This window comes from Eurypyga helias, unplaced genomic scaffold, assembly GCF_000690775.1.
Source record: "Eurypyga helias isolate BGI_N326 unplaced genomic scaffold, ASM69077v1 scaffold32142, whole genome shotgun sequence".
Classification (NCBI taxonomy): domain Eukaryota; kingdom Metazoa; phylum Chordata; class Aves; order Eurypygiformes; family Eurypygidae; genus Eurypyga; species Eurypyga helias.
Window position 1 is genome coordinate 7,276 of NW_010237087.1, and position 13,353 is coordinate 20,628.

Consider the following 13,353-nt stretch of genomic DNA (forward strand, 5'->3'; position numbering starts at 1 on the left):
TGTCAGCTGGAGAATTAATGCTACAAGTGGATAACATTATGCTACTTGAAACCAATAGCTCTTCACACAGTAGAAGACTGAGGGTCCTATTCAGCAAATATTCAGGGTCCTATGGCTGTGGCCACAGAGGTTCCAGAAGCTCTCGCTGAGTCTAATCCTGATTCAGGAACCAAAATGATATGCTGTGTATATATTTCTCTGCACAGCCTGGATGCGCTGGACACCCTCCCCCACTTGATTCCTGGGAAGGAAAAAAATATGTCTGTGTTTAGCTCAGTGACATGAAAAGCAATCCACAGTAATGAAATCTAAAGAAGTTAGCCAGGCATGTATGAAAAGAACAGGATGCCTGCAAAAAGGGAAGAGCTGTCAAAACCTAATTGTGGGCTCTGGCTGCAATAAAATTTATCAAAAAGGGAAGACAGGTTGGATATAATCATGTAGGCAACTTCTGCTAAGAGACACTTCTCATGTTCTGGGAAATAGTAGCCATTACACTGCTGCTCACGTGCTTTGTCAAGCCGTTCCCGTCAATGCTTGGCTACAGCTAAGAGCTTGGTGAGGTGTTTTCTAAACCCAGCTCCCAAATGCCCAGGTAGGTATTTCAAGCGTGGCACTTCAGCCAATAGCTAGCTTGCCATTGAGGGCACAGTCATACAGAGAGAGATCCCCCACTTTTCTCCACCCTCTTTGACAGCATGTTGGCAGCACCCACACTCTGAAAAGGCACGGTGCATTCCCACTGCAACAGAGCCGGTGAGCACTCAAAGGTCTCCCTGCTGAAACCGTGCTGCCGTGGTCCCCAGGCACCAGTAAATGTCATTGCTTACGGACACGGGGCAAGACTCCGGTATTTTTGCCATTTTGTAGGATCTTCCTATTACCCAACAATTATTTATGGAACTGCCTTGGGTTAGTGGTTACAACCAAATGGTCCCCAGTTACATTTTAGTAACATGGCTGCACTCTGATGATCAAAGTATACACAGAGAGGCTGCAAACTGCCTGTCTCTGTGTATTAGGTGCTTACAGCAATGACATGGCTTGATGTGAGCACCATGGCCTTTCCTGTCTTTCAGCTTGAGAGTAACATTGTGGCTGTTCATAAACATAGTTTCTTTGACTGGGATTACTGCCTGACTCTTGCCAGTGATAACAACCATAAAAGTAAGTCACAGTAACTCTTAAGAAGCGATTTAGTTAGATCTTTGCTGAATTTTTGTGTCTCATGAATCAGGATTAGCATTCCTTGTGCTGGGGAGAGGATTAGACAGAGGGATTAAAAGGACATCTTTACCCCACTGGACTCTGTGGAATAGCCCCTGTGGATATGGCTAAGAAAGGGTTCAACAGAAATGCCAAATTTCTGCTGAATAGGTTAAAAGGGTGAGGAAGCCTCTTCGGCAGCCATCCAAGCGCAGAAGACCTGCATAACATTTCTGCTCAATAGGGCCCTAAAGACAAAAAACAAAACAAAACAAAACAAAAAAACCATAGGAACCTTGAAAAGCTTTTCTGATTTGTGCGGCTTCTTAACAACGCCTCAGATCTCCAGAGACACTTAAACATTCTTTTTTCAGTGCAGTTAGGCATCCCTTGACATGTGCTAGTGGCACAGATGATATATTCTTACAGGAGAAGATGTCAAATTTGGTTGTTTATATATATAAAAAAAATAGGTCTTGGTTGTTCTGTAAACAAGGTCCATTTCTTATATCAATTATCAGGGAAAGTTACCCAAGATACTGTTTAAAAAACAAAACCAAACCCTTAATACAACATATGTTTGGTGTTTTCCTATATATGTTAAAGCTATTAATTACTTTCTGTCACCCTAAAATCGAAAGAAGCAGACTTAACTTGTGTGTTATATTTGACTCTTAATTTTGGTGTTTCTGAGCCCTTTTCTAGGATTTAGTGCATGCATGTGGATCTTAGTTTTGTACATAAGATTTTATCCAACTTCTAATGTCATAGGGAGGAATTTTCACAATTACAGTAACAGAGAATCAAGAAGTAAAAGTCTTACCTCTGCAAGAGGATGCCAGTGAGCAATGGGTTTCCGAGGGTATGACAGCATTTCATTCCAGTGGTCACGACCTAGGCTTTCTGCATCGTTGCCTACTTGACATACTCCAATGACCTCATTGTGACCTACACTGTGAAAATGTTCCATAATATTTTTTTCTTAAAATATTACCTTTAGAACCATACCATGTATATATTTCATTAGAAACATTAATCACAGATTTTAAAAATCAAATCTTGACTGAAAAATGTAACAAACTGTAAAATACATAGGCTTGCTCTTTGCATTTCCCACTAATCAGAATAATTTAGTGTTTTCCCAATTGTAGCACACACTGTGTGACTCGGTGCATTTGTTTCTTATTTTTGCATGAAGAATGTAAGAAGTTCTTTGTCTGTGTTCCATGATTAGTTGGAAACACAAGTAAACTAGGCCACAATTTTAGAAATGGAGGTGTATGTCTAAGGGGCTGATGAAATTGCATATAAACAGAACGTCAGTGTGTGGATATTCAGTTAATTCAGTTCCAGCTTAGTTAGGTCAGTAACGGATACAAATCAATACTTTAAAATTTAGAAAGGAAATTCTGCCTGGCAATACAAGAAATTTTAGTCTTCTACCAAAGACACAAGACATTAATTTCCCATTGACTGGGAAAAAATGATAACCCTCTTTCTGGATGCAAATCTCCTGTGCAAAATTTTATAAGCCAATATATATTGTTATTTTACAGCTACAGGTATCTCACCGGTCATAATCCATAACAGCTATCGACAAGTTAATTTGGTCAATGTTTTCTGGAGGGACGTCAAAGACTATGGCTTCATTGTAAACGGGATTAAGGGTATTCCTCTTGGTGGAAGTTTTTCTTTTCTTTAGTCGCCTTCCTTCACACATTAAAGAAACCTTCACGTAGGGATCTGTGTGAATCATAAGAACAGCGTTGGTTTTCTTTTGTTGTTTTTAAGCAAACATAAATGGAAAGTGAAGGGAGCAGCCTCCTTGTATGACCATACCTGCTTGCAGAATTAGTCACCTGGACCTGACTGGAATCGGAGCTTCTTTATTACCATGGAATGCCTGGGAGGCAGTGGAGCTTGGAAAGCTTTACCTGGTTGACTGCTTCTAATGAACAATTTAGGATCAAGAAGCTCCTTGTTGTATACCAACTTCTCAAAGGGTATTAAAATATCCACTGAACCATGTTATACATGACTCTGTCATACAACAGCCTGTGTATCAGCCTATTTATAACAGTCTAATTACTTGTACAGATTTGTAGGACAGACAGAAGATGACAATATTTTACACAGTGGGATTTACTGATATATGATTAAATATAATTCAGAGTGTAAGAATTAGTGGCTTATATTTCTCAAGAGAATTATAATTATTTTTAAACTCCTGAATGTAGTAAAAAATGGCTATTTCTTTGTAGCTCCTTTCTGGGAGCTCTTCAACTCCTTGCTAGTATGTAGTGGTCATCCATGAACTCTTATTTATGTTAGTTTCCTGTTTTCATCATCAAATTTTGAAAGGGTTGCTGAAAGGAGTCTGGGATGATCACCGTTTGGTCCATATGCCAACAACAGCAGAACTGGCTCAGTGGCTCTTGGAGACTGTCAGGGAGGGTCAGCCTGTCTCTGTGCCATCGATGTAACAAACAGTCTGCTGTACAAACAAATGCCCAGTGTTACGAATGCAGTTTGGCCAACTCGTGCTATTCTGAATCACAGTGGCTTTAGAAATAATAATCTTGCTGTCTTTTTAAGAGCAGATTATTTTAAACTATTTGTTGCAACAGAACAAACTAAAATATATTATTTACTTCTCAAACTCCTGTACTCAAGTAACTCAAGAGTTTGCAGTAAAGAACCCTCTTCTCAAAAGTCATTCTGGGACCTGACAGCGCTGAGTTCTGTGACTCAGGAGGGAAATGAAACAGAAATCCACACTGAGTGTTAAATTCAATCCTACCTGATGCTCCTGTGATATCCATTGCCTTTAGATTTCTTGCCTTTATTATTGTAATCGTTAGTCTACCAGCTGTTGGAAGGTAGCAGAGTGAAAACATCAGGTCACCAAGATCCACATTATCCTGTTCCAAGGAAAAAGAGACAATGTGAAACAATAACACCAATTTTCCCTACCCATAATAGGAGCTATACCTTTGGGGAACTACAATTAGGCAGGCAAAAGCTGAATTCTCATTTTGAAACAAATCTGAAATAATAGACAACCGCCTGCATACAAGATTCAAGACACTACGGTTGTAGCTACACCACCAAATTTCTCAAGTATAAATGGGGTTATAGTTCCTAGCACGTGGTCCTTGGAGATGAAACACATTTAAGTGTTGATGTGCAGTGTGAGGCCCTGGAATAGTATCCTCCTATTTTGTGATTTGTAGTGATTTGAGTGACAAGTTGCAACAGGTCTCTGTGCCTTTCCTTCTGGTCTGCAGAAGGATACCCAATAGAGGGTTTCACAGTCAGGAGTGGTAGGTGTGAACTCACCATGGTAATGGGGCATACTCTGCTGGAACAGGACAGTAAGGAGTAAGGACAGTACTCGGTGCCTTGTGCAGACAAGCTCCCTCAAGTAAGCTTATCCATTGCTTTTACCGGCAATGGTGTGCAACCCTCTGCTGTGTCAATAGCATCAGGGTTTCAGAAAGGTAGTAGAAAATGAGCAAGCCCTATCTGCAGTTACAAAGCATCTGTCTTTTTTAAAAAAAGGAAATCCAGCTCTTTTATAAAAAATACAGTGAGTAAAGGATTGTAGTAAATGATTTCTGGGATTTGATTTGCATGTTTTTGACTAAGTAGTGAAATGGTACTTTTCTAGATCTAACTCCTGTAACCTAATATCTAATTCTTAACTGAAAAATGTTACGCTGTCCAGCAAATTCCAAGCTGCATTCTAGGTTTTATAGAGAACAGAAATGCAGCTGTTGTGGAATGTGTGTCTTGTTCACTTAGCTTTGTGAAATAGCTTCTCTCCTTTCCCAGGTTGGCTCCTTCTGTGTCAGTCACCAAAAAATGAAGGGTCGTGCATGACATAGAAGGTGAAAATGCCTTGATGCAGCACCTAACAAGTTAGTATTTGTCTCTGAGCTAGCTGCTGTATCAATCAATACCCACAGCCTATGAATCACTTTACGTAGCTTCATGAGTTGTTGAGTGAGACATGCAGGACAGAAAGAATTGCTGTCACAGATTTGTAGAAAAATGTTATGTTGGAAGGGATTTCTAGAGGTCACTTGATCCACCAAAAGAGGCATCTTTGCTTTAGTTCTCAGCTTATGCAGGGGGAAAAAAAGTCATGTACAGTCATTCAGAAACAGGTCCTTTTCTTGTGCTGTTATTTGAGAGAGCTGCTGTCAGAGGAGGAAAAAGCTGATACGGGCCCTTTGTCAGTAAGAACTAGTTTTTAACCTGACTAGACTTCTTCAACTATCATCTTTTTCATTCTAAAGATCAGTTTTTCCTGGTAGCTGTAAAGCTAATAAAGGTTGTGACAATATCAAGATAGCTGATATGACTCACCCTGTTTAGTGTCTCTTGATAGCTCATACTTGGAAGCAGACCTGCTGCAACAAACTCAGTGTCACTGACTCACTTTGATTGTGGGAGGATCAAAGTGCTGTTTGAGAAGGTGATGCTGAAAGAAGTCCTACAGGCTAAATGATGGCAGCGCATCCAGGAGAAATTTCTCTCGGCTAACACCTGCACTTAACATTACAGGAGGAATAATTGATCTCTGAAATTTTCCCACTGGTCAGCTGGAGCTTGATGCCTATAACCTGGGGAACAGGAAGCAAAGATTTCACTTATCCTTCTCATAGTGAGGAAGAAAAACTTCCAGAATTTAAGTGTTCAACTTCCCCACCTCTGAGGTGCTGAGATTTGTAGCTGTAGAATTCTCTCTCATGCTGCTAACCATACAGCTCTGGGGGTAGCAGAATTTCATAAGCCATTTAAAGAAATTATCCTGTGAAGTCAGATTTTGGCAATTTGGGCAATTTGTCACTCTGGCAAACTTTGAGAGGTTATTTTACATGAATTGGTCACAAACTGTTAGCGGAAGATAGCATCATTGAATCACTGTTTTTCCTTGACCATAAAGAAGGCCACAAGACAGCTGTTAACTCTATCTGTATTCTTAGATATTGTCAACCGTGTGAAAGACATTCTGTATTCACCGCCACTGCTCCACGTGGTGACTAGGTAACTCAGCATGTGAGTACTGTACAAGCTTAGTGTTACTATGAAATAGAAGAGTTTCCATTCCAGTCATGGTCATCCTGAATAAACATTTTATTAGTTCTTATCAAGAAGTTAAAAGATAAATGAATTACTATGCAATTGTTTTAGATACAAATTCCAAGAAACATGTTATCCCTCTGATAGATGAACTTACTAGGAAAGATCACGAGTTGAATGTAGTATTAGGATTTATGCCATAGTATACTTATCCACAAACTTTGCCTTATGTTTGAGAAGTAATCTTTGCCTAAACTGTGGTGTATTTTCTATCAAATCCTTCAATGCCAAAAATAGTTCATTACTGCTTTTCCAAAATTTGCACTGGGCATCACACAGAAATGTGTTTGAGAAGTAATCTTTGCCTAAACTGTGGTGTATTTTCTATCAAATCCTTCAATGCCAAAAATAGTTCATTACTGCTTTTCCAAAATTTGCACTGGGCATCACACAGAAAAACATTATTACACTGGAAACATTGCCTGCAATTTCTTCAGTCTTTTCCAGTTCTAGAAGTAGTGGATGTTGTAGCAATAGATCACGGATGACCCTGAGATTCAGTCTGTTTGTAAGTGCTAGTAGCATTTTAACTGGGGCAGTCTGAGAACGTAATTGAAGGAAAGCTTGCAGGCAGAAGCATGAGGGATACATACTTATTGGCATGCAAATCCTTCTCTGAGTCTGAAAAAGAAGCCCTGTCTTCTCACATTTTCATTTTGATTTGTAGGGTATTTACTACTCCATAATACTGGTTATGTGTAAATGTTGTACTAATTTTGGAAAGATACATTTTCTAACATGGGGTGCCCTGGCTATTTTACTCTATTTACCCATTTTCAGTAACCAAAGAACAACATTTTTAACTGTTCCAAACATTGTAATTTGTTGGAGATTCAAGGTTCAACTTAATGAGGGAATGTTCTTCAAAGAGTACCTGGTATCACAGGCATGACCATTACATCCAGAAAACACAGGTCCTTACTATATGCAGTTTCTTAACAGAATCAAGGTCTGTGTAACAGAACACAGAGAGGATTATTGCGCATCTTCACTAGTTTAAAATCACTGAGCCAGAAGGCTTATGCCATGGATTGTCTGTAAAGGTGTACTGTATTATCAAGCAATAGCTTTAAGGGATAGAATTAACAAGCAAAGAGTGTAGGATATGCCTCTGAACTGAGTACTTCTGTGTTACTATGACCGCTTGACAAAATGTGTCGATACAAATATCATACTGCCAGAGACATTTTTAAATTCCTCCTCAGGAAAAATTTCATAATATTGTAGGTTATCAAGTCATGTATTTTGTACATTACAGATTTGTGTCTAACTTCATTTAGTGTGGTAGTAATACCATACTATGCAGGTTACAGTGCAGCCTAATATAACCAGGCCAAAAGGCTGGTCAACAGAATTAATAACTGAAAAGTAAATATTTGAAAGATAATTAAATTGCAGTAATAATTTATTTATAGGAGCATGGCTTATATTATTTTTATTTTAGTCCTAAAAAACTGAACAAATACTCTGTGACGGACAAACCTCAGGATCAAGCTCCTCTCCCATTGTCCTCAAAAGCTGTCCATGATCAGAGGAAGAAAGCACTCCCTCTGTTCATTCCTGTATTCTAAAAATAGTAGAACAAGATTGGTGTCTGCTTTGCTTTTCCAGTGCCCCAGGCTTCAGCTTCAGGCTTGGGGTGACGGTTGAGTGCCCTGATGTTGTTAGCTGTGCCTTACAGTGAGCCGCACAACCTGGCTGATGTCTGTTTCTGATAAACCTGCCTAGATTTGCCTCTGAGCCCAAGTTCTGTTAATATAGTCCTTTATTCAACAGGGCAAGAACAGGAAGTTTATTGTGTAAAAAATTGCCCGGTATTACCTGGGAGTGTTCAATGTATTCAGTACTGGGTAAGGAGTCAGCTGGAGAGTTCAAAACAGAGGTGTAAATCACTAGGTTTGCCTGAAAACATTATCTTCACAAAAGCAATGAATTCCTTACTAGAACCTCAAGATAAATAAGACCCTTTCATTGCTCTTCGGAGTGTGGAGATATGATTAGCCTGTAGGACACATCACTCCCTAGTACTGTGTCAATGGTTCCATGATAGTGCTTAGGTGAGTATGACCCAGCATATTAAACAGGGAGACAGGTAGTCTTAAAGAGGACTCTGATGATGGGTCCTCACATGGCATCACCTTCGATTCTTTGGAGGTTGCATTAAAAAGCTCAGACTCGATCAAACCTTCTCAGTGAAACCTGCAAGTTACCTGGTAGTTAGGGAGTTTCTGACAAACGGGGCTTACATTTGGGATCAGATTTCTCTGCTGGGTGGGTTATCCCTTCTTATAAATACATTTGGCTGCAGACAACAGGTATATAAAATCATGCAAAGCAGGTAGCAAGGGATGGAAGGGAAACAAGACAAATCGTAGGTTACAACTTCTTTTGCTCTGATCTAGAAGAAAATATGTTGTTCTTGAGTTAGGCAATCATAGGCTTTGTGCCCATGTCTTCAGAAACTTGTGTTTTGTTTCTGGAGCAGACAAGCAGTGCGAGGCATGCCATCACGCAGTGCCTGTGCCACTCTAACTAAGGCGTATGTCCCAGTTATACCAGGGTCCTCAGTTCCCCATCTATAAAAAGACAGACACTACTTTTTCACTTTTCTGGTATGTTGCAACAATAACGTTAACTATGGATTGTGAGGTGCCCAGATATTTCTTTTTATGCATTTCATCAACATACCATTAATGGAAGCACTTTCAGGCAGTGATGCCCTTGCTTATTTCATTTAAAGTTGCTAAGTGTTGACAGAGGTTTTCAAGGCACTAGTGCTTTTAGAGTTTTATGAATTCTTACTGCTATGTCAGAGCTGTACAGCTCAGGCACTGTCAACTTTGCATACTACCTCCTTTAGCAGTTATACACGTCTCTGCAAAGGTCACTGGGAGGAGAAAAATATCAGAGCTTTCATGAAATGAGATTATATCATTTGAGCTTCTGAAGCACAGAAAGGATTGATTACCAGTATTTAATTTTTTTTTTTTTTTCCCCTCCTAGCTGAGGAACATTAATTGTATTTTAAACAAAAAAAAAAGTCTTCCTAGTTATTTCATAATCTTCACTGGAATTAATGGAATTATGCTTCTGTAATGCAAGACAAATTTTACTGTACGTTATTCTAATATTTGGTAATGTGGGGTTTTGAATTTTGCAGGGAATTTTTTTAGAGGACGTTCATGCTGCTAAGATGAGGATCATTTATGTACACTAGGTATATGTGTTAGGTCTAAATGAATTAAAAATACATTAAAAGTGTATCTGCTTTTTGGTATATACATTTATTAAATTGTTCATCTGTGTTGAGAAGTCTGGATTCAGATCTGAGTGAGCCAAGAAATTAATTCAGTTCAGGTCCAATATTATGCAAATACCATGCTAAACAAATTTGAGATTCTAATCTGTTTGAGAATGATTGTAAATCTAAAGTATCTAACATGATGAACTCATGATGTTAGCTCTACATTTTTGAATATTTCATCATAGAATTATTTCAGTTATATGTATGAGAAATGTATATTGAGAAAAATTTCTTTAGAAATGTTTGATTTTAATTGAATTTGCATGTAACTAGAAGTGTGCCAGCTGCCTTCTCATTACACATTTTAAGATGAATAGAGAAGATATGACTGGAAAATTCTATTTTCATGACATCTTAAATCAAAGAAATGAACTCTAGTAAAGTAGGCATTTATTAATGCCTCAATCAAACTGTATCTACAGAGATATGATTAAGTAAAGCTTGTGGAAAATGGGAATGGCCTATCTTTTACAATTATTCTTTCAATACATCAATGTCAGGCTATATTTCACATTTAAAGTTAATTTGCAGATTGTATTATTTGCTCAGTGTGATTCCATGTTTTGCATTTCATTGTCTTTATTTCTTCTATACATGGCTATCTTACAAAATAAAAGCAAGCCAGTAAAGAAACTCTTAGAGCTAGGTATGCAAAAATGAGTCTGATTTCACTTATTAAGAAAGAACATTAAAAACAATTCTGAAGCTCAGTTTCACTACATTGAAGCAATATAAGAAAGATGAAGTGTTTGCATGTAGTTCACACTAGATTTTATACCACTTCGGGTACACAAGATAATTTTGTTGTCGAGTCACAGACTGGCTATCAGCTTGTACGCCTATACACCTGCACAAAGTGTATATATAGAAGCTAGGCTGATGGGGTACACAAAATGACAGCATAAAAGAGGGCACCTTTGAATCCCTAGGACTCTCCCCATGGGCTTGGCTGTAGCGCAGCATTTTCTACTTAGCACAAACTGATAAAAATGCTGGACCTGAAAGATTCTTGCATAACTAATACAATAAAAGTATCATCAGCTAAAGAATTTAAGGAAAAAAGCCTTACAGGGGGAAAAGCACTATGGCCAGCCAGACAACAGAAGATGGTTTATGTTGAATTAAAAAAAAAAAAAAAATCCTCCACCAACTACATTCAACTTCAACTTTGCTGCTTAACTAAGCATGTAGTTTGATTTTTCTCTATTAGGATTTATATTAGTAATGCCAAGATGATACCACAGCAGAGTTTCTATTACCTTTCTCTGAGGTATTCTGGAGCACTTTATAGTCAGACAGATGCCTTGCCCAACAGACCAATTCTGAATACCACAACTTTGTGCTGTACTTCACAGGAACTGAAAGAAATAGAAATCCAAATCCTCCTTCCTGCAGACTGGGTTGTAGAGAAGTACTATGATTATCAGCTCAGGGTGTGTATGTTCTTATTTTAACTCACTCATATTTTTGCATACCATCTTGGCAACTTCTATAGAAAGATACTATCAAAGGTAAAGCATCCAGCAGATATAATATTCTCCATCTCTTGATATCTTTATCTTTTGATGTAGATTTTTGGTTTTTCTCCTCTCCTGTTTCCAACATCCTTATGTCATGACTACTTTTCCTTTAGGCATATCACTCCAGTCCAAATAAGGAGGATCTTTCCGACAGGACTGTGTTGTGCCAGTCAGTCCAGGTAATGTGAGCAGCTGGAGTCAAAAGATAAACCTTTCACTTTCATCTATTTCAGAACAAAACCAGTTAATATCTTTGAGAAGAACACACATATTATCTGCCCTTGCCACAATGTCCTTAGTAAGCAATGGACAGAGGCCTTTTCATGTAGGCAATGTACTTTTCTCTCCAAAGACCCAAAATCTCCATTGTCATAATTTATAGCCTATAAATTGGATGGCAGTGATTAACTGAAATTGCCTTTCCAATCGATTAACCGCATGTTGTCCTCAGTTATCTGAATGCATTGACAGAATGCAGTTGTTCTTACTGAGTCATTTAAGTCTTTATTAATTATTCTGTAATAAGATCCTTAATTGGAAAAAGCCTCCATTCAGTAAAGATAAAATTCATACACATTCTTATTTTTAAACATATGCTTAAATCCTATAGATTTTGCTGTCTTTGAATCCTTTGCATAGCTTTTCAATTCCCAACAGCTAACATTCTTTGCTGAATCCAGGCCTAAAAGTGAATCTAATGAATTATCCTGTAGCTATTGAGACAGAGATAATGTCTTAATTTGTTCCAAACTAAATTGATGAACTGGACAGATAGTCTGACTTGAGCTAATGAAAATTAATAGAAGCAGGATTAGAAAAGCTGGAATATTTGTCCAGTTTATGTGTGTGGCTATGTCAGAAATTGATTTCACAAGAAAAGCAGAAATGCAGGATTCTGATAATGATACTTCTGTAGAAAGTTAATGTAAGCAATTTTTAACTTCCTAGGCAGTTATTAAAAGGAGGAAAGAATGTGTACAGAGTGTTTTCTGAAGACTTGCTAGATGGCATTGTTGGTCAGAGAAAGAAGTTAATTAACGTTTAAGGCTCTCCTTGCAAGTTAAACTGTTCCTTTGAAAACTATTTCATTTTCTTGAATTGTTACTGCTTTATGCAACTCTACAAAATGCAAAGCTCAGTATAGATTTAAAAATACAAAAAAGTCTGCCCTGACTATTCCAGGCATTTCAGGCTGTCTTTTATCATTTTGCTTGTTACTGGGAGGCAGGGGGTGCGTGTGTATGTGTGTGGATAGAGAAGGACTGAGAGCTAGAGAAGATAACTGCATCTTCTGATCTAGTATTTAAAAATGAAATATAACCTGTCATAACCTGTAACATCTGAGTTTGCAAGTGAGGTGCTGTGGACAGATTTGCTTCTCCTTTTCTTCCAGCATATCCCCCTTCAGTGTATCCCACCCTGTTGCTGTTTACAGGTTGCCACCTTCAGTATTGTGCTTCAAAAGTCTTTTGATAGGGAAGACTGTTGAGGGTGGGTTTGATTTCACAATGCTAAAGCTTTAGATGAGCGTACTCTAGCACAGAGTTGATGCAAACCTTTCCCTCTGCAGAGGAGGTAGTGGTGCTTTAGAAATGTCGACAAGCCTAGGAACAGCAATGAAATGTAAATTGTTCTATATAGGAATAGATATTTGGAGGACAACTGTTTACTCTGAAGGAAATGTAAGGGAGAGCTTCAGCTGGAAAACAAGATTTTTGATGTTAGGTGAAGGTGGTAAAAATGGAAGGACAAGTAGGTCAGGCACACAGGGGATGCCTCACAGAGGGAAGTTTCACAAAACAATCTAACAATGCAATCTGGAAAAATGTGCAGTTGTTTTCCAAAGTGAGGACCAAAGCTTTTAATGAATGTCCAGCAGTATCTATCGTGTCAAACCCAATAATTTTTCAACAGGCAGTAAGTGATTTGCAGTAGACATTAAGTTTTTGTGAAATGCTGAGATTGAAAAAACAAAAGCAGAAGTTAATGGCATTGTAGTTCTCAGTATCTTACAATACAAGCTAACCTGTGTGGGCCAAACTTGCTGTCTTAAAAGTAAACACTTGATGAACATCATACACATTGAAAGTGATGAGAAAATAAACTCTCATGTTTTCAAGGCTAAGTGCTGGCTTGTAAGAAGAGGAGGCTATCTCAAAACTGGAGAGACATGGA

The 13,353-nt window shown here is 38.3% G+C and overlaps 1 protein-coding gene across 1 annotated transcript; it reads right to left on the reverse strand.

Moving 5' to 3' along the window:
• Positions 1-1,346: 1,346 nt before the first annotated feature.
• LOC104504542 (synaptotagmin-9-like) lies at positions 1,347-4,127 on the reverse strand (the record flags this gene model as incomplete). Its single annotated transcript, XM_010147345.1, has 4 exons — positions 1,347-1,454; positions 2,030-2,159; positions 2,778-2,949; positions 4,007-4,127. Coding segments are annotated over 4 exons (531 nt in total), but the record flags the coding sequence as incomplete, so codon positions are not given.
• Positions 4,128-13,353: the final 9,226 nt, after the last annotated feature.